This window comes from Scyliorhinus torazame, chromosome 19 (assembly GCF_047496885.1).
Source record: "Scyliorhinus torazame isolate Kashiwa2021f chromosome 19, sScyTor2.1, whole genome shotgun sequence".
Lineage (NCBI taxonomy): Eukaryota > Metazoa > Chordata > Chondrichthyes > Carcharhiniformes > Scyliorhinidae > Scyliorhinus > Scyliorhinus torazame.
Window position 1 is genome coordinate 133,055,672 of NC_092725.1, and position 25,749 is coordinate 133,081,420.

At 50.5% G+C, this 25,749-nt stretch overlaps 1 protein-coding gene across 1 annotated transcript in view; it reads right to left on the bottom strand.

Annotated features, from left to right (window-relative positions):
- met (MET proto-oncogene, receptor tyrosine kinase) overlaps positions 1-25,749 on the bottom strand; it is a 210,761-nt gene that overhangs the window by 94,382 nt on the left and 90,630 nt on the right. Inside the window, exons 4-5 of the mRNA XM_072485264.1 lie at positions 5,655-5,789; positions 2,010-2,183 (exon numbers count right to left, since the gene is read on the bottom strand). Of these exons, the coding sequence (XP_072341365.1) occupies positions 2,010-2,183; positions 5,655-5,789 (309 nt within the window). The remainder of the gene's footprint in view (positions 1-2,009; positions 2,184-5,654; positions 5,790-25,749) is intronic.

Sequence of the window (25,749 nt, forward strand, 5' to 3'; positions counted from 1 at the left end):
GACTTAAAGCACAGGCTTGACTGGCTTGATGCCATAAAATTCTGCGACTTTAGCACAGTGGCGTTGGAAATTGAACCCTTCAATGTGGCATTACTGGATCATTAATCCAGGATAATATTTAAACATATTGCTGTTTTACATATTAGACAGAAACACTAATCATCAAATACTTAGGGCACGATCTTCCCAAAAGGGAACAAGTCCCCGAGTGAGCGCGTTTAGCCGCGTGTCTCCGGGCACTCACAGTGCCGGGAAACACGTGGCTATTCATGGCGACTCGCAAGGAGCCTGAACAGGGAACGCGGGGCCCAGGCTGCACATAGCCCCATTTTGTACTCCGGGGATCTCTGCTCACCGGACAACCCCACTGCAGCGAGCGATTGAGACACCATTTTTAAATGGCGCCCCGATCAACAAGGCCCCCAAAAGAATCACCAGCCTTCCCCCCAGCCCGGCACCGCCCAACACCCACACCGAGTAACCCCAGCCCGATCACACCCTCAGCTTGGCACCTCGGCTGTGCCAAACTGGCACCTTGGCACCCCTCCTTCCAGGTGGCAGTGCCACCTGGACACCCTGGCAGTGCCAGGCTAGCACCCAGGTAGCACCAGCAGGGCACCACCCTGTTCAAAGGACATGCAGCTGGGGGCCTCTGATCCCTTTGGAGACCCCTACGAGTGCCGTTCCCTCTGGTACCCGTTTGTGGGGACAAGTATCAAATGAACACTCGCCCGAGTTCCCCGAGGCGAAGGGATTGAATCCCAAAGCCTCAGGTACCTCGGGAACCTGCACATTAGAGTAAGACTTACTGCCTCGCTCCAATATGCAGATTTGCTCAAATGCGGTCCCGCCCATTGTGGGCGGGATTCCCCTTGCAACATGAGATTGTGTTGAATCTCGCGAGGCATTGCCAGCTGCGTGGATCCCGGGAGTCTCCCGGATTTCACCGGCCACGCTGTGCCGTGGTGCCATGCATTTCCGGCAAAGCGAAGGTGGGGTTGCTACCATATTCCCGCGCAACCCTGAGCTGATCCCATAATACGGTGAAATTGATCGCCCACCTGCCCGCCATTTTTAAATAAATCATTAATGGTGAATTGATCTCGTTACCAAGCCAATTGTCCCAAATATCACACTGCCCAGGCAGGCGTGAGGCAGTGGGCGGGTGGGCCATTTCCTAAACACGTGGTTAAAAGGCAGGAAGAGAAAAATAGTGGACGCCTCTGGTGGGTGCTCTTGTGCACATTGGGGGCACATTGACCCCTCCCAAGATGTAACTCCCTTCCTGGCCTCCCTGTCCCGCATCGCCAACGCCCTCCCTGGGTTGCCTGGTCCCGCCCTGGCGTAAACGTAAGGGCCTTACCTGCGTCTGGGACACACTGAAGTCCTGCGGAGGCCTCTTTGCAGGCCCAGCCGCAGCCACTACTGAGTATGTTGGGACTGCCCCCAAAGACACAAGACCTGCTCGGTTCCTGTTTAGCCCGTTATGATCGCGGGGTGGGCTATTTTTTTTTACGTGTGTTGGCTGCTGGCCATCTCTTGGAAAGGGGGAGGGATGTGTGGGGCGGGGGAGGGGAGTGGGGGGAGGAGGGGGTGGTGGCACCAATACCACCCCCACCCCCTGTGAAATCCAGCTGATAAAAATTACTTACGGGCCAGCAAACATTCTCGATCGGACTTTATCAAGCGAGTGTTCTTTTTAGAAAAAAAGTGACCCAAAACTTCTAAGTGATGTTTTTTTTTGAATCAAGCTTAAAACTGGGTAGAAGGTTGGGAATTTGTTCCATGGGCTTTTGGTAGCCAAGCCCGAATGTGACGAGGGTTAATCTATGTCACAGTAAATCAGTTGAGGATTTTCGATCGTACAATCTTCCTGTTGACGAAGTTGGAATTAAATGCACCCAATGTACTTTTTATTAAAAGGGCTGCAAATGTACCAGGGATGAAATCCAAGGCAACACAGTCAGTTACTCATTTATTGTGTGTTCAGAAACAGTAGGAATCCTTACCTCACTGATGACAGGAGGGCAGATATTATGGGCCCATATCTGATTTGTACATTCCTGTATTCTGGAGCAGCGCGCTCCACACCAGCCACACCGCATGAAGGAAGGAGCTGTTAAACACTTACTGCAGGACAAGAAATGGCCACACCCTGGTCCTGTTAAAGGAATTCTGCTGATCTAGTAGTGACAAAGAACATAGTAAACTTTTACGATGCAATTAGTTTGTGAACAGCTGGGAATTCATTACATCAATAAAAATGCTTCTCTATCCCATTAGCAAAACAGATAAGTAAACTATTAATTTATTATAAATTTAAACTGAGTGGCCATAACATTCCAAATATATTGTGCCGACAGGTACTGCTGTGAGGGTCATTTTAAGTCCACGAGGGCCTACTTTCTACAGAGAACTGGATTTGAGTTTCCTCAGTCAGCATCGTTTCACGTTGGGCGGCACGGTAGCACAAGTGGTTAGCACTGTGGCTTCACAGCACCAGGGTCCCAGGTTCGATTCCCGGCTTGGGTCACTGTCTGTGCGGAGTCTGCACGCTCTCCCCGTGTGTGCGTGGGTTTCCTCCGGGTGCTCCGGTTTCCTCCCACAGTCCAAATATGTGCAGGTTAGGTGGATTGGCCATGATAAATTGCCCTTAGTGTCCAAAAAGGTTAGGGGGGTTATTGGGTTACGGGGATAGGGTGGAAGTGAGGGCTTAAGTGGGTCGGTGCAGACCCGATGGGCCGAATGGCCTCCTTCTGCACTGTATGTTCTATGTTCAGAATTCCAGATATAATTGGCCCGGAATTCGCATTTAGTATGAGGATTTTTCAGCATTGTTTTGTGCCAAGAATCTCTCCCGCACCCTGGCGTTTTCCCGCTGCCAGACTTTCTCCCTCTCAGCATTTTCCTCCCCGATCCCTTCCCCATGCTACAATTGCCTATCTGACTCTACCAATCAGAATACCTCTTGCTTCATTCCTCCCTCTCCCTGCCTCTCTCCCGAACCCTAGCTCACAGCTAGGGTTTAAGAAATGGAAGAAAGAGAAAAGGCGAGAGGCAGGGTCGGTCAGGGGCAGTGGCGAGCGGGAGGTTTGGCAAGGGAAGACGCGAGCGGGAGGGATGCGAGGGAGGAGGCGAGCTGGAGGGATGCGAGGGAAGAGGCGAGCGGGAGGGTTGGCGAGGGAAGAGGCGAGCGGGAGGGTTGGCGAGGGAAGAGGCGAGCGGGAGGGATGCGAGGGAAGAGGTGAGCTGGAGGGATGCGAGGGAAGAGGCGAGCGGGAGGGTTGGCGAGGGAAGAGGCGAGCGGGAGGGTTGGCGAGGGAAGAGGCGAGCGGGAGGGATGCGAGGGAAGAGGTGAGCTGGAGGGATGCGAGGGAAGAGGCGAGCGGGATGGTTGACGAGGGAAGAGGCGAGCGGGAGGGATGCGAGGTAAGAGGTAAGCTGGAGGGATGCAAGGGAAGAGGCGAGCGGGAGGGTTGGCGAGGGAAGAGGCGAGCGGGAGGGTTGGCGAGGGAAGAGGCGAGCTGGAGGGATGCGAGGGAAGAGGTGAGCTGGAGGGATGCAAGGGAAGAGGCGAGCTGGAGGGATGCGAGGGAAGAGGCGAGCGGGAGGGTGTGTCGGGGGAGCGGTGAGGGAAGAGGCGAGTGAGAGAGTGTGTCAGAGGGAAGCGGCAAGTGCGAGAATTGAGGAGCCAGAGGGAGCGGGAGGTAAAGTGACAATTGGGAGAAGTTATCTCATTTACAAATATAGAAATTTAGAAATATATAATATTTCAACTTGCAGGGAATAAAGTTAGATTTTTTTCCTGATGGGTAAGATCGTACAGAACCTAACTACAGTTATTACAGAACCTAACTACAGTTATTACAGAACCTAACTACAGTTATTACAGAACCTAACTACAGTTATTACAGAACCTAACTACAGTTATTACATTGGTTGTAATGGGAAAATCTGATTTGCTAAAAGTTGTTTCACTGCTCTTTTCAGGAAGGCAACCACAACATTAGACAAAGAATGAACATATCACTCCACAAGCTCAAATGGACTTCACCTTCCCCCTGCTGGGAGGGGGAAGGAAACATATAACCCCGGAATTTGCTGGAATAGGGAATCTCATCATGTGCCCCATGGTATTTTTCGTGGAAATGTTAATTATTGGATGGTGCAAGCTGATAATAGCACAGCAAGGTCGAGGCGACACGGTGGCACAGTGGTTAGCTCTGCTGCCTCACAGTGCCAGGGACGGGTTCAATTCCGACCTTGTGAGACTTATGGAGTTTGCACGTTCTCCCCGTGTCTGCGTGGGTTTCCTCCGGATACTCTGGTTTCCTCCCACAGTCCAAAGATGTGCAGGTTAGGTGGATTGACCATGATAAATTGCCCCGTAGTGTTCAAAGTTGTGCGGGTTGGGTGCGATTGCAGGGATAGGGTGGGGGAGTGGGCCTGGGTGGGGTGCTCTTTTGTGCGGTTGGTGCAGACTCAATGGGCAGAATGGCCTCCTTCTGTACTGCAGGAATTCTTCTATATCCTCCTCCGCTTCTATATCTGAGTAAATGATGGAACCAACATTCTATCTCCTTAATCATTGATATTTAAGGATAGAGAATGAAATAGGGAAGGAAGGGGAATTAGAATCAAATTAGACACAGAATGAGAAATAAAGAGAGGGAAAGAAAGAGACTGGTGAATTAAGAGAAAGAGAGAAAAGAGAAATATGATAAAAAGGTTAGCTTTTCTGTTTCAAATTTAATAAATCTAAGAACAATTTACTACATCCAGGAATGAAACATCATAATTTGAGTTTTGTTCCCTTTCTGGGTTGAATCGGTTGAGTGACATTGCAGGAGCATAAATCTCTCCATTAAAACGGTCATTACGTTGTTAAGTACCAGTTGCAACTTTCGGCGTCAGGTTTAATTAGTTTTAACAGTGCAAGTGAAGTAATTTCTTGAAAACCGTGGGGATGTTGATGGTGAGCTAATGTTTTCACAAGGTTATTAATGGAACAGTGAAAATTGTTCAGTTTGTGGCAATTCGCAACTCGCAGTCTCTTTTGTGAGGGGCAACTAAAGGAGTCCACCGCGAGTTGTGGGGAAAAACAAAACTTATTTTATTTAACAGGTTAACTATTACGTACAACTCCAGCAGTCCCCTACTGGGTCATCTCTAGTCGGTGCCTGGCTGGCCGACCCTAATGTACGAAAGCACATCTGTGTCTTTAAACATCATGGGGGTTAGGGGCTGGGAGGGTTGGGGGGAGGGGGACTGTATGTGTTAATGGTGACTATGGGTGATTCCTGGTTCCTTCTTGTCATTTGTTTATGTTAACAAGCGTGCTAATGTTTGGGGTTTGGTGAGGATGGGATCGTTGTTATTGAAAAGGGGATTGACATTACATTCGTTACTAATTATTGTTTATTGTTGAGTGTAAATTTGGGAGAAAATGTGAAAAGGAAGAGAAAAAATATTTTTTTTAAAAACAACATCATGGGGGAATAAAGTCGCACTGTTGTATTCATGAAATTCAAATTGACTAGTTGTCACGTCACATTGTGAGTAAAACAAATATTTGAAGGTGAAGATGAAATAATCTTCAGAAACCACTCTTTCAGACGAACAGGGACTGCATTTACAATCAAAGCAAAGTGTACCTTTTTCCCTGTGATGACAATTACGTAGCCTTCTTCAGATCCAGATTGTTCAACTATTACTTCAGGAGACACCGAGCTAGAATCCAGCTGGAAATTTACATGGGGCGTCAGTCGATCGGTTCGGGAAACCACCGCCTGAAACGATAACAATTCGAGCAAATTTGAAACATCTGAGGAATGGCCGAGTGTCCTATTTGCCACAAACCATCACTAACGGAAAGATATCAAAAGGAAAATTCATTCCGACTGCAATCCCACAGGGACTTTGCTGACCTCACCAGAGGAGGAAATTAATTGTGGACCTTTGTATTGATTTAAAAAGGGTTTGCGAACCGGTGGAATCTGCTTACTGTCTCGTATCATTCAACATAATGAGCTAGTTACAATCAGTCTTCTGCACAATATAGATTGACTCACAGGTCACAAGTCGGATTTACTCCGTACAAACACCCGCAAGAATCTATTGCTGCTTGTGACAACCTCCACTGACTGGCTCACACAATGAGTGGCTCAGACAAAGAGAGAAACAGTGTCCGTTATGCATCTGGTCAATACTCTCCAACCACTCTTATACCCGTGGGCAGAGGGGTTGGGGCAAAGGATCCTTGGAGCTGTCTGCGTAGTGCCCATATTCCCAGTTGCCCGCACCTTGTGTGCCAGGACTATTGTACACACTGTAATTTAATATCTCTGTACCAGAGTAACTTTACATGAAACATTGACAAAATCAGTTAACTAATATATATTTTCCATAATTATCACGGGATATTATTTTTGTTTCTTTCATATTTTGGAATGTTACATAAACAAGCATAGAATATGTCAGCTTAGGCCAAAATGTTCCCGGTTCAATTCGCAGGTGATGCTGAATCAGTTGATTTCAGATTATAATTCTCTTGAATGCCCCTGATAAGGACAGGCTGCCCTGATGGTGGAACAGTCCAGCCAAGATTTATTTAGACAATGAAATGAAGAAATGGTCACTTGGGTAGGGCGTTCTAAAAGGGGTGTGGAAGGTCTCAGCATCATTTCTAACCTCAGGAATGCGCAGCACACCAGGGGCGGGATTCTCCCAACGGGAGTCTAAGTGCCGACGCTGGAGTAAAAACCGGAGTGCTTCACTCCGGCGTCAGCGCCCGTCCCCAGACCCCTATTCTGGGGCCTCAGTGGGGCTGGAAGGGGCGTGGTGTGATTTGTGGGGCGGGGCCTCGGCGTCGGAGATCCGGCGCCCCATAAAAGGCGCCAACTAGCGCATGCGCATTGGCTGTCCTCCCCCAGGCCGCCCCGCACAACAATGGCGCAGGGATGTAACATCGCCGGCGGAGGAAAGGAGTCCCACCGACAGAGAGGCCGGCCCGCCGATAGGTGGGCCCCGATCGCGGGGCAGACACCATCGGAGGTCCCCCCGGTGAGGGAGCCCCCCTCCCCACCCCCCCCCACAGGCCGCCCCCGAACGTTCCCACAGAGTTACCGCCGGCAGCGACAAGGGGTGAACGCCGCCGGCGGGACTTTGTCGTGTCGGAGCAGCCGCTCGGCCCATTCGGCCCGGAGAGTCGGCGACCCCGCCGATTCCAGCGGCCCGCGGCTGGCGCTGCGCCAACGCAAATGGCGCTGATTCTCCGCACCTCGGAGAATCGTACACCGGCGTCGGGGCGTCGTGGCGCGGTTGCTCTGATTCTCCGACCCGGCGCAGGGCTCGGGGAATCGCCCCCCAGGTTTCCAGGGCACCCTGCTGTTGAAATCAGTTCAGAGCCCTCCCATGCCCTCTTTCTAAAATGGTGATGCAACCCCCACCTGATTGCACCAGGAGCTTCAGATGCTCATCCCAAGGTGCAACAAAGATTCACGAGAATGGTTCCAGAGATTAGGAACTTCTGCTGCATGGATAAATTAGAGAGGCAGCGAATTCTCCTTGGGGAAGAGAAGATTGAGAGGAGATTTGACAGAGATGCTCAGAATCACAAGGGGCCTAGACAGAGTAAAACCTTTTTGTTTTGCGTATAGATTATATAAGTATATAAAAAGGAAGAGAGTAGCTAAAGCAAATGTTGGCCCTTTAGGGGATGATACTGGTGAGGTGACACAATGGGGAACACAAAGGGTGCAATGGTTAGCAGTGCTGCCTCACAGTGCCGAGGACCCAGGTTCGATGCTGGCCCCCGGATCACTGTCCATGTGGAGTTTGCACACTCTCCCCGTGTCTGCGTGGGTCTCACCCCCACAACCTAAGGACGTGAAGGGTAGGTGGATTGGCCCTTAATTGGAAGATAAATTATTGGGTACTCTAAATTTCTAAAACAAAATGGGGAACACATTTGCTGGAATCAATCATTAAGGAGGAGATGACTGAACATTTGGAAAGACAAAGCTCAACCCACTATTGTCAGCTTGGTTTTATGAAGAGTTAATTATGCTTGACAAACTTCCTTGGGTTCTTTGAGGGTGCAACCAGCAAGATGGATAATGGGGAACTTGGTGCAATAACCATCACTAGGGAGACGGTATTGAATAAACTAATGGGATTAAAGGCAGATAAGTCTCCAGGACCTGATGGCCTGCACCCTAGGGCTTTAAGGGAGGTGGCAGCAGAGGTAGTGGATGCATTGGTTATGATATTTCTGAATTCTCTGGATTCTGGAAGAGTCCCGGTGGATTGGAAACATGCTTATGTGATGTTCCTATTCGAAAAGGGGCAGAAGCAATATGTAGGAAACTATAGACCGGTTAGCTTGACCTCTGTAGTGGGGAAGTTGCTGGAATCAATCATTAAGGAGGAGATGACTGAACATTTGGAAAGACAATGCTCAATCCACCATTGTCAGCTTGGTTTTTTGAAGGGTTAGTCATGCTTGACAAACTTCCTTGGGTTCTTTGAGGACAACCAGCAAGATGGATAATGGGGAACCTCTGGATGTGGTACACCTAGACTTCCAGAAGGCATTTGACAAGGTGCTGCATAAAAGACTGGTCCAGAAGGTGAGATCACAGGAGATTGGGGTGCGTACTAGATTGGATTGAGGTTTGGCTAAGTGACAGAAAGCAGCATGTTGGGATAAATGGGTCCTTCTCTGGCTGGCGAACTGTAACTGGCGGAGTGCTGCAAGGGTCATTCCTCAGACCTCAACTATTCACAACCTGTATAAATGATCTGCAAGCAGGGACAGAATGTAACACAGCAAAATTTGCGGATGATACTAAAATAGGTGGGAAAGCAGGAGGAGATAAAGATTTTACAGATCGTCATAGATAAGCTCGACGATTGGGCCAACATTTTGCAGAAAGCGTTTAATGTGGATAAATGTGAGGTTATCCATTTTGGCTGAAAAATCAGTGAGGCAAATGATTATCTAAATGGAAAGTAGATTCAAAATGCATCTGGGTAGAGGGATCTGGGTGTCTTTGTTCATGAATCACAGGAAGTCTGCATACAGGTACAAAATGTAATAAAAGGGCCAAATGGAATGTTAGCGTTTATTGCAAAAGTATTGTGGAGTATTGTGTCCAGTTTTTGTCTTTTTATTTGAGGAAGGATGTGGTGACATTGGAGGCAGTTCAGAGGAGAATCACCAGATTGATTTCGGGGATGAAAGGGTTGACGTATGAGGAGAGATTAAACAGTTTGGGCTTGTACTTGCTGGCGTTTAGAAGGATGAGGTCCATGAAATACTAAATGGGATTGATTAAGTAAACTTAGACCAAATGTTCCTCTTGTGGGGCATCTAGAACGAGAAGTCACGGATATAGGTTGAGAGGCGGTGGATTTAGAACTGAGATGAGGAGGAACTACTTCTCGCAGAGGGTGGTGAATTTGTGGAACAAACCACTGCCCCATAGTGCGGTGGAATCTGAGTCGCTAAATGGTTTCAAGAGGGAGATAGATATATTTCTGATAAAACACTGGTTAAAGAAATATGGGGAACAGGCAGGGAGATGGATTTGAGACCAGGACGAGATCAGCCATGATCTGATTGAATGGCGGAGCGGGCTCGAAGGGCTGAATTGCCTACTTCTGCTCCCAATGCCTATGTTCCTATGAGAGGGGTTGGGATTTGGCAAGGACTGCCTCGGCATGTGGCAGAGGCAGATTCAAGCAAGGCTTTCAAAAGAAAATTGTATAATTCTGTGAAGGGAAAAATTTGCACCTGCCTGAAATTGAGGAGATTGTGCTCGGGGGGGGGGGGGGGGGGGGGGGGGGGGGGGGCAGGGGGTACCTTCGGCATAGCCAAAAGATCCTGCAGGTGGGAAGGACCAGAAAATCCCGCCCAGCGCGATAAAAATCCCCTCCCCCATCGTAGCCAAACCTTGGAAAGTACAAGTTTCAGTAATGGTTAACCTGGCCATGTTCAAGGGCAGCACGGTGGCACAGTGGTAGCACTGCAGTCTCACGGCACCCAGGTCCCAGGTTCGATCCCGGCTCTGGGTCACTGTCCGTGTGGAGTTTGCACATTCTCCCCGTGTTTGCGTGGGTTTCACCCCCACAACCCAAAGATGTGCAGGGTAGGGTGGATTGGCCACGCTAAATTGCCCCTTAATTGGAAAAAGTGAATTAGGTACTCTAAAATTTTTTAAAATCTAGCCATGTTCAGATTCTTTTGAACAGCAATTAAATAGAACCATAGAAATCCTGAAATAGTGCAGAAGGAGGCCATTCGGCCCATCGGGTCTGCACCAATCCTCTGAAAGAGCGCCTTACCTAGGCCCATTCCCCACCATAACCCCCACATCATTGACATCATTGTTTACCGACATTAAGGTAGAGATCATGATGGTCTTATAAAGTAAAGTCAAATTTGTTTCACCTGAAATCAATGCTTGTCATGCAATGAACATCATAAATGATAAATCAGAACCAATCCAATTATGATGTGGAGGTCCCGGCGCTGGACTGGGGTGCGCACAGTAAGAAGTCTCACAGCACCAGGTTAAAGTCCAACGGGTTTTATTGGGGCACTTCACCTGATGAAGGAGCAGCGCTCCGAAAGCTTGTGATTTCAAATAAACCTGTTGGACTTTAACCTGGTGTTGTGAGACTCCGTACTGAATCCAATTATAGACTGATGCCCAGAACTGGCCTCTCTCTCTGGGTTTAGTATCATGTTTTGCATCTTCGGTAAGAAAAACACTGCAAGAGTTACTTCAGTTTGAAAGCATTTTTATTGGCATTGTTATCCTGAACTGTGCCAAAGAATGATACAAGTCTGGTTCATACTTGTAACTCAAGACCACAACACCTCAGACAGTAATTATACAGGGAAGAGTTGCATGATGAAGCTCCTAGTCACCTTTGATCCTGAAGCATTGTACCCCTGCCCATGTGTCTGATCCCGAACAGTGACTGGGGCGTGAATTAACAGAAACATTCCTAAGTGTCATTTTGGGCGTGATTGGCGGGTTGCTGGCCACGTTGGTGAGATCGCGGCCTGTATTTACTGGCACTTAGTGCCATAAATGAGCCCCACAAGCTTCTTGCCATTACTGGCTGGCTCACCGTCTGATTCACCAGACTCGTGTCTCAGTGTCTCACTGCTAACAAGGGGGAGCTGCTTTTAAACGCTCCCACACCTCTCACTCCCAGTCAACACACAAGCATGGCAGCGCGTGGACCTGCTCCTCGCTTTGGGGATGAAACCCGGCCAGGCTTCGCGGCGCTGGGAATGAGAGACGGAGCATCTCGTTCTGCCGAGGGGGTCAGAGGACCAGCAGCAGGGTCACCAATATCGCCTGGGAGGCAGTGGCAGCGGCTGTCAGTGTGGGCAGTATGACCAGGAGGACTGCTGTCCAATGTCGGAAGAAGACCAATGACCTCCACCAATCACTGGCTGACACCTCGCACCCTCCACACATCCGTTCTTCATGCTTGTTCCTCAGCACCCCCAGGCATCCACCATCACAGTCCCTTCATGTCCTGTTGCGGTGCCCACACATGCCACCTGCTATGGACCCCTGTGATCTATAGGGTAACTATAGGCTGGAGCTTAACTTCTGTAGTGGGGAAAATGCTTGAATCTATCATTAAGGAAGAAATAGCGAGACGTCTGGATGGAAATTGTCCCATTAGGTAGAAGCAGCACGGGTCCATAAAAGGCAGGACAGGTTTAACTAATTTAGTGGAATTCTGTGAGGACATTACGAGCCCGGTGGACAACAGGGAAACGGTGGATGTGGTGTATCTGGATTTCCAGACGGCATTTGATAAGGTGCCGCACAAAAGGCTGCACACGGCGTTACGGGTAATGTATTAGCATGGATAGAGGATTGGTTAACTAACAGAAAGCAAAGAGTGGGGATAAATGGGTGTTTTTCTGGTTAGCGATCAGTGGCTAGTGGTGTGCCTCAGGGATCAGTTTTGGGTCCGTAATTGTTTATAATTTACATAGATGATCTGGAGTGTAATCTGTCAAGGTTTGCAGATGGCACTAAGATGAGTGGTAGAATAAAGTGTGCAGAGGACACTGAAATTCTGCAGAGGGATATAGATAGTTTAAGTGAGTAGGCAATGGGTCTGGCAGATGGAGTTCAATGTTGGTAAATGCGAAATCATCTATTTTGGTGGGAGTAACAGCAAAATCGATTATTATTTAAATGGTAAATAATTGCAGCATGCTGCCATGCGGAGGGACCTGGGTGTCATAGTGCATGAATCGCATAAAGTTTGTTTTCAGGTGCAGCAAGTAATTAAGAAGGCTAGAGGGATGGAGTTTAAAAGCAGGGAGGTTATGTTACAGCTGTATAGGGTGCGGAGTTCACATCCGGAGTACTGTGTACAGCTTTGATCTCCTTACTTGAGAAAGGATGTACTGGCACTGGATAATGTGCAGAGGAGATTCACTAGGTTGATTCCAGAGTTGAAAGGATTAGCGGAGTACCCGGAAATCGCGGGGTTGACCAAGGAGAGAGCAGTCACCGACAGCGAGATTGGCCTTTGCTGCAGAGGTGAGGATCCACTGCTCCTTCACCCAGATGACCTGTCTCAAGTGAACTGTTTGTGTCAGACAAAATGATCCTTCCCTCTCACTGACCACATGTCCATTCTCTCGCAGGATCTCCATCTGATGGGGCGGGGCCATCCCGAGTCATTTCACCCCCACCCTTCCCCACCACGAATGAGATCACCTTGGAGGAGAACTCCGAGGAGACCACCCTTGAGGCATCTCGGCTATCACCCCCACCTTCCACCAGCGCAGAGACGCACACTTCAGTAGACGACATTAGTGGGCAGGCTTCAGGTGCACAATTTGGTGAGCACCACACAGTTGATGATGCACATCAGGTGCACAATTTGGTGAGCACCACACAGTTGATGATGCACATCAGGTGGAGGCAGGAACATCCTAAGGAGCCAGCAGCCGGAGATCTGCTGGATCCCAGGACACAGCTGAGCCCCAGTCAGATGCCAAGCCTCTGGACAGGTCATCCCAGAGCTGATACAGATGAAATGATGCGGCCGTGAGAGTCAGGGAGGGATGTCAGCGACATTCCAGTGAGCGCGTAGCCGATTGGAGGAGTCCCAAAGGCTACGGGCATAGGGGATGATGCCAACAATGCGGGGCACTGAGGCCGGCACTACTAAGGTAACGAACACAGTGGAAAGCCTGCAGCAGGAGGTCAGCACTTTGAGTGCTGGTATCCAAGGCATGGCTCAGTCTATGACGACCACAGCTGAGGGCCTCAACATCATGTCCCAGTCACTGAGGGATGTTTTTCAGACGCAGGTAGATATTTCGGGGGCACTGCGGAGCATGTCCCAGCCGCCGAGGGACGTGTCCTAGATCATAATAATGATCATCTTTATTATTGTCACAAGTAGGCTTACATTAGCACTGCAATGAAGCTACTGTGAAAAGCCCCTCGTCGCCACATTCGGGTGCTAATTCGGGTGCAAGGAGGGAGAATTCAGAATGTCCAAGTCATCTAACAAGTCTTTCGGGACTTGTGGGAGACAACTGGAGCACCTGGAGGAAACCCACGCAGACACGGGGAGGACGTGCAGACTCCGCACAGACTGTAACCCAAGCGTGAATCGAACCAGGGACCTTAGGGCTGTAAAGCAACAGTGCTAACCACTATGCTACCGTGCTGCCCATATGCAGGTGGACAATGACGGGGCACTTCAGAGAATGGCCCAGCCACTGAGGAGCATCGCATGGTGCAGACAACGGGGAGGCGCCAGTGCTGGCAAAGTCAGGTGATGCAGTGGCCTCACTCCAGCTGCTCCTCTTTCCAATGGAGCCTCCAGGGTCCTACAGGCATCGTCAGGGAGAAGGAAATGCTGGTGGCCAACCTGGGGCCTGCTACCAAAAAAAGGAAGGAAACAGCACCAGCAGCCTCCAGGCATTTGCAGCCATCAGAAGGAGCAAGAAGCAAACACAACCTGCAGCTGTGAAGTGCTTTCACAACTAACAAGGCCAATTTCTTATTAGCAATAGCCTTCACCTGTGAGGCTAGAGGCTGCTCACAGTCTAAGGGAGTTAAAGTGATCTTCAGCATATAACAGGGTTCTGTCCTGGAAGGTTTCGGTAGGACAGACACGCAGCAGCTCTAGTTGCCCTTGTCATGGGTAGCCACAATATTTAAAGGCCTCACAGATGAAAAGCCCCTCACCCCCTCCTCGACTCCTCGGCCCAGGAGCGACCCCTACCTGGAATGCTTCAGCGCCCCAACCAAGCCCAACCCCGCCTCCCCCCCCCCCCCCCCCCGCCAGTACTGGGGCAACGGTCCTGGTGACGTTGAGCTGCCTGCTGGGGAATAGAAATGGCCACTCATCTCCTCCGTTCCCTGTTGTGTTATATACGCTGGGATAACACAGGCTGCAACTCGATGCAGCTTTGACCAAAAGATACTCCAGACTTTAAAGTAAGTTCAATGTGATTTATTGAACCATCAGCACAGTTCTCTATGAGTTTGACTCTCCTGCTAATCTTGCTATAGTAACTCAGTCTAACTAACCAGTCTGCTCTAAGCCACGTGGTGGGTGTGATGCCTCTGATCTGCCCCTGTCCTACTCTCAAAGTGTCGCCTGTGGAAAGAGACAGAGCATGTGTGTCCCGTCCTTGTATATGGGTTGTGTAATGCCCCCTTGTGGTGGTGTCACCTCTGAGTGTCTTGACTGCCCATTGGTCGAGTCCTATTCTACGTGTTCATTAGCTGTATATCTGCATGTCGTGATGGCTCTGGTGCTCCCTCTAGTGTTTACTTAGCCGTAGTGTATTTACATGAACCCCTTGTGTATTTACAGTGATCATATCACCACATTCCCCTCAGCAGACATTGAGCCAGCTTCACATTTTTAGGAGTACTAAACGATGCCCATATGATTTCTTGCTGGGGAGCCGGTTAATTCCCAGGAGGCTTTTACATTCAACTTCAATTTCACTAATGAGATGGAAATGAATGCAAATTGGGGTTAATGACATGCACGGCATATTTGGGTGATATCTGAAACCCGCTATCGCGAGCAGGTTGGTTAGATGGCAAACTGATTCGCATCCGGCACGGATCTTGGTTTTGGCCTTTCCCACTATTTAACCAGCATTCCCAGATCCACATGATGGTCAAATCGCGCCCTATGAGCTTTACTGCCATGTACAGAATTTAAGCATGGGGATGATGTTGAATATCAGAAATGCAGCAGGGACGTTTCTTACTAAGAGTTAAGTCTGTATGTAAAACAAATTATAGGCAAAGGCGATGGAATGAGAAATCTTAACGGGTTTCAAGATGGATTTAAACACGGGGGGACTCCGGATTATTGGTATGACCCCATCGGAGTGGTGTGGCTAGGGTGCTCCAATGGTTGTCTCCTGTCTGGTACTGGTGCCATGGAGGGAAGCTTCACCTCAAAACACAGGAGGTTTGCGGATGGAGGAGAGGAGGCAGCTATACAGTAAAAAAATCTGAATCACGTCCGACTCCAACTCGTCTCCAACCTGCCGACATCCTGTTCTTAGTGAAGCTGAAATGGGGCAGGTGACCGACTGTCTAACGCTAGACAATGAGGTTTCTTGGGGTTTGGGAAACCCGTCAGCTAAACCAAGTCGAGAGACTGCTGGAGCCGATATGCTCACCTGGTCAAATCTCGCTGGTCAAACCCCTCCCCCTACCCCACCACCTCAACAATTACAACTTCCCCCATGAAACCTTCAATCTCCACTTAGCGCTGAGCCTTCCTCAACAACCTCACACCAGGCCTCAATGTCCACACCCCCAGATCTTCCACCTCCCCCCCCCCCCACCCCTCCCCACTGCCCTATCTGTTCATTGCGCCCTCCTCAGGATTGGGCCTTCCTCCACCTCCCGAAGACCAGAGGCTCTCAACCCCCACCTCAGGATCACCCTCCTCTCCAGGCAGGGCATGGACTGCTTTTTACTGATCCCTGTCTATCAAGGTTGTCTCTGGACAGGGATTGAGGCCATAGGCATGCTGTGGAGCTAACGGCCCCTGCCCCATCCCCAACTTACAGGTTTCCTGCGTTCTATCGGTCCACATCCCACTCCCGCCCCGGCAGGAAAGTTACATTTCCCCCTATGTTACTAAAGTTCAGTTTCCACCAAATTTCTTCCCCCCTTTCTCTTGGCAAAGTGAGAGGTTGAACTCAATTCCCGATTCTCTCTGCCACCATGGAGCCGCGGTTGAGGATTTATTGCCAAACCAAGCTGCTCAGTCCTTTAAATCCGCAAAGCAGGTTGTGTATTATTGATATTGCATCTTTAATAAATCAGAATAGTCTTTGAATACAATATATGCTTTTTGCAATACGCCTTCAAAGAGGCGACTTTACTAACTTAAGGCTTTGCAAGAAATCACCACTTCCGGTAAATTAGTGATCTCATATTTGCATTAACTGTAGTCTCTGGATTGAATGGTCAATCTCAAAAACATAGGCTTTGGAACATTAATTGATATCTTTTGTAATCAAAGACGTCTCCCTGTAAGTAATTTTCATTTTATTTTGTTAAGAATTCCTTGTTATTACCTTTCCACAGATTATACAAGTCATGCCTCTACATGCCCTTCCTCTTAGAGCGGGTCGGAGAATCCCAGGGGGACGGCGCGAATCGCACCCCGCAGCCGGCTGCCGTATTCTCCGGTGCAATTTTTCGGGTGGGGTTCACGCCACGTCAGTCGGGGGCCGTTGAAAGCGGCCCCTCCCCCGGCGATTCACCGGGCCCCGATGGGCCGAGCAGCCGTCCGTTTTTGGCCCGTCCCACCGGCGTGGACTATGCATGGTCCCACACGGCGGGACCTGGCAGGTAAGTCGGCAGGGGCGGTCCTCGGGGGGATCCGACCCTGGGGTGGGGGGACCCACTGTGGTCTGGCCCACGATCGGGGCCTGCCGACCTGCGGGCGGGCCTCTTCCGTGGGGGCACGTCTTCCTTCCGCGCCGGCCCCTGTAGGGCTCCGCCATGGCCGGTGCAGAGAAGCATGCGGCAAAATACGTCGACCGGTCTGCGCATGCGTGGAACCACGTCGGTGGTTCCGCGCATGCACGAGATCACGCCGGCCCTTCAGCGCATGCGCAAACTCGCACAGTCCCTTCGCCGCCGGCTGGAGCACCACCAACCCCTCCGCCGTCCACCTAGCCCCCGGACGGGGGCTGTTGACGCCGGAGTGGTTGGTGCCGATACCCCTGCTGGCGTGGGGACTTAGTCCCCCAGAAGGGAGAATCCCGCTGGAGGTTTCTGAACTATTACATACACTGAGCGATAAACATTTCTTTTATCACTACTTCTCGCTTTTTGAAGCCCTGATTTTCACACTTTCTATGGAGACTGCGGCAATCATTCACCTACAACCATAGAGTCAAAAAAGTGTGTAGTATTGAGGAAGACCATCGACCTCTCCAATGTATCATAGCTCTTGGTGCCTGTGTCTTCTTGTTGTTAGGTGAAAATTAACCCCATAGCCTGTCTTTCTCCACACATCCAGTAACTTTTACTGCTTCAATTACTTAGCCCATTTCCCCTTAAATGACTCAATACCTTAACTAGTCCCTGATCGGAAAATTTCCCACAACCTCTTTCTTTCTAACATCATCCTAACAAATCTAATGCTTTAAATACACTTCCTATGTATGGCACTGCCCTAGTGGGCAGCACGGTAGCATAGTGGTTAGCACAATTGCTTCACAGCTCCAGGGTCCCAGGTTCAATTCCGGCTTGGGTCACTGTCTGTGCGGAGTCTGCACATCCTCCCCGTGTGTGCGTGGGTTTCCTCCGGGTGCTCCGGTTTCCTCCCACAGTCCAAAGATGTGCAGGTTAGGTGGATTGGCCACGCTAAATTGCCCTTAGTGTCCAAAATTGCCCATAGTGTTGGGTGGGGTTACTGGGTTATGGGGATAGGGTGGAGGTGTTGTCCTTGGGTGGGGTGCTCTTTCCAAGAGCTGGTGCAGACTCGATGGGCCGAATGGCCTCCTTCTGCACTGTAAATTCTATGATAATCTATAATGAAATGGCCAAACCTCCACACACTAATTGGTGACCTGACTGTTACCTTGCGCTAATCTGCCGTCTGCTCTGATTTTTTAAATTCTCTATTTATGGAAACTGAAAAGTGAATAACACATTGCATGAATCAATCCCACTTCAGCCATATTTTCAAGGGATTAGTATTTGAGCCCTCCAGTACGCCATAGATCTCTGCGCCTGTACCTAGGTGTCTGTCTTCCATCACGTGCGATACTCTCCTTGGAGCGCCTCTTCCATTCGTTGTTTTTCCTCTCACAATACGAAACCCACGCAAACACGGGGAGAATGTGCAAACTCCACAGGGACAGTGATCCAGAGCTGGGATCGAACCTGGGACCTCGGCGCCGTGAGACTGCAGTGCTACCACTGCGCCAACGTGCTGCCATCCCATGGCTAACATACAAGCTGGAAATTACCAACTTTCGAAGCCAAATGACCTTTACATGTGAAACCTCCGAACCTTTAAGTAGGGTATTTATTTGTTGTTTAATAAAGAAATAACTTGCATTCATGTCATGCTTTTCATGACCTCAGGGTGTCTCACGGCGCTTTATAGCAAATGACGTGCTTCTGAAAGTGTAGTCACTGTTGGAAACATGCCAGCTAATTTAAAGGCAAGGTTCCGTAAACAGCAGTGAGATAGTAACCCGATAATCTCCCAACAAACATCATGAGAAAACTCCCTTGCTCTGTTTCAAATACTGCCATCGGACCAGAGCACCTGAGAGGCTGATGGGGTTTAACATCACATCTGAAATAGGACACCACAGACAGTGCAGAGCTCCCTCACTACTATACTGGAGGGTTACGTATGCGCTCACATCTTTGCAGTTGAACTTGTCCTGACTGGCATGTACTGTCCTTATCCTGTTCTTTCACTGCAAACTGAGTCAATATTAACTCTGCTAAGACCGTTTGAGCTTTTACCGTAATTCCCTTCTGGTAATTTGCTTTAATTAAAATCTATAAAACTAAATTACTAGGACATGCAAGTCTGAAACTACTAAAAGGGCTCGTCTGCAATCAATGATAAATAGCAAGAGGGTATTTCCAACCCCAAGAAATGGTTGATCTGGGTTCGATGGGACGCCAAAATGTAAACAATCTCATACCCAAGCTGCCTTGTATCTACCCATTTCTGGAGTGGGATTCTCCGACCCCCCGCCGGGCCCCACGGAAGAGGCCCGCCCGCAGATCGGCAGGCCCCGATCGCGGGCGAGACCACAGTGGGTTCCCCCCCCCAGGGTCGGATCCCCCCGAGGACCACCCCTCCCCGGTGATCTCTGGCCTGTGATGGGCCGAAGTCCCACTGCTGTCACCAGTCCCGCCGACGTGAATCAAACCACCTACCTGATCGGTGGGGCTGGCGGCGCTGGTGGACTCCGGGGTCCTGGGAGGGGCGCGGGGCGATCTGGCCCCGGGGGGTGCCCCCACGGTGGCCTGGCCCGCGATCGGGACCCATCGATCCGCGGGCGGGCCTGTGCCGTGGGGGCACTCTTTTCCTTGCGCCTCGGCCAGAGCCTCCGCGATGGCCGACGCGTAAGTGACGCCCCATCTGCGCATGCGCGGGGATGACATCAGCAGCCGCTGACGCTCCCACGCATGTGTGGACTTCCATCGACCGGCGAAGTCCTTTCGGCCCCGAGCCTGAGGAAACCCAGCAGCGAGGCAAGGACTGCTGTTGCATGCGAGAGTGAAGTATTTTTCCAGCACTGCTAGTGGTCCAGCAGGAACAGGAATACTTTCCCTGGCCCCACAAGAAAATCCGTTTTCTACTCCACGTGCTTTAACCTCCCCTCCTCCAATGATCAGAACCTCCTCCCTCATCATCGCAGATCCTCCTCATTTCCCCCCATCTCTCCCCCTGACCTCTCTCTCTGACCCCACTGTGATTACTCCCAACTCAACACACCACGCTCTCTACCCTTCCCCTTCTTCATGATCTTTACCCCAACAAACTTGCCTGGTCGTGGGTTGTAACCTTCCCTGGACGTTTCCAACTCCATGGTGCTTGGGGAAAAGTCAGATCCCAACCGTTTCCCCCACTTGCTAATCCTGTTCCCAATGACTATCAGATCCCATGTCTCCAGAGTGAAGAATGAGATTTTTTTGAAGTATTAGCATTTGTTTTATGGAAACTGCTGGGTTCTGTGGCGGTGCCAGTACTTAAAAACAACCAGTAATGTAAGTCGGGCAACAAAGTTGACGTAGGCAACGATAAACCCATTACTCTTACTGTAAAATAATGTGGATTGGTCACCAGGAGGAAATGTCAGGATTCTTACACAATAATGATCCAGAGAAGAACTGTCCACATGGGTTGGGTGGGGTTACTGGGTTCCAGGGATAGGGTGGAGGTGTGGGCTTAATTGGGGTGCCCTTTCCAAGGGCCGGTGCAGACTCGATGGGCTGAATGGCCTCCATCTGCACTGTAAATTCTATGATTCTATGAGAAGAGAAGAATTCTGCCTGACCAATTTCCTCGACTTTCTTGACGCAGCGACGACCGAGTGAACTGTGGAAAACCTTTCCGATGAATCAGTTAAGAAAGTTCCATGTGGTAATTAAAGCTGTAAAGTGTAGAAAGCAGTGGGTATTTGACAAAACACTTGGGCGGGATTCTCTGACCCCCCGCCGGGCCGGAGAATCGGCGGGAGTTGCGGGTTTTGGCGGGGGCGGGTATCGCGCTGCGCCGGTCGGCGGCGGCTGGCAGCGGCCCCCCCCCCCCGGCGATTCTCCGGCCTGCGACGGGCCGAGTGGTCGCTCGTTTTCGGCCGGTCCCGCCGGCGTAAATCAAACCAGGTCCATACCGGCGGGACCTGGCTCTACGGGCGGCCTGCAGAGTCCTCGGAAGGGCGCGGGGGGATCTGGCACCGTGGGGTGCCCCCGCGGTGGTCTGGCCCGCGATCGGGGCCCACCGATCCGCGGGCGGGCCAGTGCCATGGGGGCACTCTTTCCCTCTGCGCCGGCTGCTGTCAACCTCCGCCATGGGCGGCGTGGAGAAGAACCCCCCTTCCGTGCGCTGGGATGATGCCAGCACACGCTGGCGCTCCCGCGCATGCACCAACTCGCGCCGGCCGGCGGAGGCCCTTCCGCGCTGGCTGGCATGGCGCCAACCCCGCCGGTGTCAGCCTAGCCCCTGAAGGTGCGGAGGATTCCGCACCTTCCGGGCGGCCCGACGCCGGAGTGGTTCACGACCCTCCTCGGCGCCGGTACGTCCCGCCCCGCCGGGTAGGGGAGAATCCCGCCCTTAGCCTGGGACGGAGAAATGAAACACTGAGCAGGATGCCCAAGGCTTGACGCTGAAACCATTGCTTCAATTATTGACAACAATGGCAGGAATTCAGAAACCCAATGCAGTTTTGCCAAATTTGCAGGCGATGCCAAACTAGAACGTGATAATAAAATTGGAGATGGCAATATGTAGAATGGGCTGGATGTGACATCTATGCGAAAACAAGGAAACTGGTGCAATGGGGGAAAACTCACTTATGCTATGCTTTTGAATCTCTTGAGATTTAGAATAGAATCATAGAACTCCCACAGTGCACCAGGAGGCCATTCGGCCCATCACGTCTGCACCCACCCTCCCAAAGAGCACTCTAGGAGGTCCACCCACCCGCCTCATCCCCATAACCCCGTGCATCGATCACGGCCAAGCCACTCAACATCCACATCTTTGGACACGAAGGTAGTCGGCAATATATTATTCAATCAATTTTGCCATTTCTTTTGAGAGTGTGAAGTATTGACATCGAGCGATCATCATGACTGGATATCAAATAGGTCAGCTCCGAGGTCAGTTCCTGATTTAACATTTTATACACCCAAAGAACAAATGCCAACAAACCTGTTTCTGATTACAAACAGTCCCATTAGCCAAGTAGTACCACCTGTGGTCAAAACGAACAACTACTTCACCCCTCCCCCAGAGGTAATTCATGCCTGATTGGGGTGTCCTGTAGCAGGAAGAAGGGGAGGGCACCACTGAGAGCCATACGCCTGACCTTGCAGCTGACACGCCTCCTCCACGACCCCCAACCCTTGACCCTCTTGCTGTCATCACCTATCTGTGCCAGGCTCCCTCCTTGATCAGGGGCCTTGGGGTGGGTGTCATACTTGCAGCAGGCACTGTCTCCCTGACGGAGCCTCTGATTGACCAGCTCTTGTCGGGCAGGAATGCTGCTCCCGCAATCGTTGATCCAGGGAGATGGCCTGTCGCTGACTCGTTAAATGCCTGAATTTGCATGGGGTGTGGCGGGCCTTCCCGAAGAAAGGGGACGCGGGTCCAGCCGGTGGTAGAGACCCCATCACCACCACCGGTCAATGCCCACTATTACTTTCACTTTCTGCGCCCCCTCTACCCCCACAAGGCTGACGTTTGAAAGACTAAGCAAGACGAGCATTGCAGGCGCCCTGCTAAACTTAATGGCAGGAGCTCAATTACATTTGTCTGCCCCATTTCGACAGTGAAATCTGGGCCTGAGTATTCTGATCTGCAGTACAGTGCCTGGTCGCTGAGCTCAAGTAGACAGAGCGAAGGGGGGAGGGGAGGGGGGGGGGGGGAACGGGGTACCTGGAGCTGCTGCCAGGTATCTGGTTCCACAGGAAAACTGGGAGGGCCAAATGGATCTCAGGATGGTGGCTAGGTGGCTGTTGTGACCATCAGGGGCACCGCTCAGAGCACTTCTGATGGGGACAGCCTCTCCTATGCCTGGGACACCTCTGCCCCAGAATGCCTCAGCAATAAGCGGGATTCATGCCTCTGTGCAGGAGGCTCCCACCGGGCAAAGCTGGCAGCCAGAAGGGGGCAATGCCATACCTTACCCCCTGCAAGTGAATTAAGAAAACACGTTAATCACACATTGGTGAACAAGGGTGGTTGCATCCTTTTTTTGTGTTTGTTTTTGAGATACATCAAACGAAAATCTTTATTTAATGCTTGTGCTTAAGTGTGTACTTGCTGTGCTGACTTCAGTTGTGTTTCGTGTGGTTTCCTGTTTGATATTTGAATGGACTGACTGCTATCAAGGGAATTATTGCTCATGTGGGCCCCTTTGAATCGACTCACAGTGTGCCTCACTCTTGGCACACGCACATCTGGCTCTGGCATTGATGCCTCAGAGTGTCAAAAATGAGGTAAGTGAGGCAGCCGTGGTTTTGTTTGATGAATTCCACATTTCGAGGTAAACGGTTGCATTCAAAATCCCTGCATCTCTCTGTCAAAGCCTGTTGTAAATCAGGTTCCGCTGCTGGCTGGCCTGACCCCCTCCTGCTGGTCCTCCTGCGGAGACTTGTCATCAGAGGATGTGTCCTGCTCTGGTGGACCGTTCTCCGCCAGGGTCTCCCCTCTCGAGAACGCCACGTTGTAAATGGTGCAGTAGGCCACAATAGTTAGGGAGACCGAAGCTGGAGAACATTGCAGAGAGCGGCCTGCTCTTTGACCAACGATGGCCCGGGTGGATGCGTGGCCCTCATTTTATCCCCTCTCATCCTCCGTCTGTGGATTTGTCACTGGGTCATGAACCATCTCTTCAGTGGGTCACCCTTATCTCCAAGAATCAAACCCTCCAATGGCTCGAGTGGACAGAACACCTGGGACCGACTATTCCCAGGTTAATGGGCACATACCTGCTTTGACGATGGTCACCCACAAGTTGGACATTGATGGAACGACAACCTTTACAATTGACAAATGCCCCTGGCTGGCCTGCGGAGCCTTAAGGGGCCACGTGCTGCAATCTGTCACACCTTCAACTTGGGTATTCAGTGATGTACAAAGCCTCTGGCTCTCTCAGCCTGACTAACGTCATTGGTGCTGAAGGAGATGAAACCATTTGTTTCCCTGAACATTGCATCTGTAACTACCTTCGCGTAATGGTGAATCGCAGCTTGAGACATACTGCAAAGGTCTCTGGCTGATGCCCAGAATGACCCCGACCACAAACGTTCAAGGCCGCTTATCTTGCGAGTGACATAGGGTGGCTACCCCAAGACCTTCCCAGTGAGGGTGGTTACCCCAAGACCTTCCCAGTGAGCTTTACAAAGGAAGATCTCCCTGGAGAGAGATAGTTTGTAAAGACACTTTTGTTCTGAGAGCTGAAGGTAATTCATCCTTTAGCTGTAGAGTCTCTGCACAGGACAGTGCCATCTGCAATGAACATACTGCTCTTGTTCACCATCTTCCTCTGGCCCTTGTGCAGCAGCAGGTATCTCCCGGCCTGGGCTGCACGGCGTACCTGTCCCAGGGCAGCGAGCCTCCTCATTTCCTCCTCGCTAGAGGAGCTTCCTCCAGGTAGTATAATCCTCTTGGGGACAGCGAGCTCTGGGTCCTCTGCTGGAGTCCTCACACTCTGGGATACCCCTGATTCCAGGTCCCCGGCCCTCTCACTCTTTCCTGAATTGTTCGGTCGGCCTGTAAAACCGGAGAACGATTTGTGTTTATTCTCAGCCAAATGCTTTGAGCAGCAGATTCTGCTGCTACGTACACCTCACGGGCCTTTCCATGTGCTGCACCCTGTACACCTGGATTAACTCACTCCCCACAATTTTGCTGTGTGACTTCTGTAAAATGAAGCAGGCCATGAAAGATTTAGCTTAATTGGGTAATTAACAAACCCAATTGAGCCACCCAGGCACCTTGGCACTGCCCCCCGCAGGGAGAGCCGTTAAATAGCAGGGTCGTAGTGCCGGGAACGACCCCGATAATCCCATTTTAATTTTTTTAGTTCGATCGCACCCTTTATCACATCTGAACTGACTTATTTATGAAGGTTGGTGGACATCGAATTTCCCGTCCCACTCTTCCGTATTCCCGGGACTGGTGGGATTCTGATTGATTGGCAGCCCAATGCCAACTTGTATACAGGCACGAGGGGGGCTGCCCATTTGCCTCTGAGGTCACATCCAGGTGGGCTTTCATCTGTGACTTATTGGAGCTGTTATAATGCTGTGTGTGTGTGTGTGTGTGTGCGTGAGCCGGGGGGGGGGGGGGGGGATGCACAGGAAATGAACCTGATTTTTCAAAAATTCATTTACGGGTTGTTGGGATTGCTGGCTAGATCAGCATTTATTTGAAGCGGATAAACACGGAACGGCTAGAACGATGTGGACTGATTTGTGATTGGAGAAGAAAAGCGGGCTGGAGATGGTAATTTGCAAGCACAGTGGGCCCAAAGGAGAGATATTTGAATAGATGGTGATGCCGATAGATTTGAAAGGGAGTGGGAAAGTACTCGGAATGAATGAACTATTTTCTGTTACTGCACCAGGGTTAGACAGAAGAAGTTTCTATTAGTTGCATTTTAGCAGGCTCTCACTCTCTCTCTCTGCCATTGGAATTCTAATCGTTTCACCGTTAGCACCTGTGCCTTCAGCTGCCTGTGTCTTTAGCTCTGGAATTCCCTCACTTGTTTTCTCCTCTTCCCTTTCCTCTTTTAAGGTGTTCCTTAAAATTGACCTTATTGACCAAATCTTTGACCATCTGGCCTGATGGGACAGAAGTGGCAATGGTATCAAATTCTGTTCCGTAATCGGGTTTATTAAGTTACATGCGAGCCGTTTTTTGTTGTTGCTCACATACTGCTTACTTCAAGCCACAACCTTTTGCTAATACAGTGGCGCAGTGGTT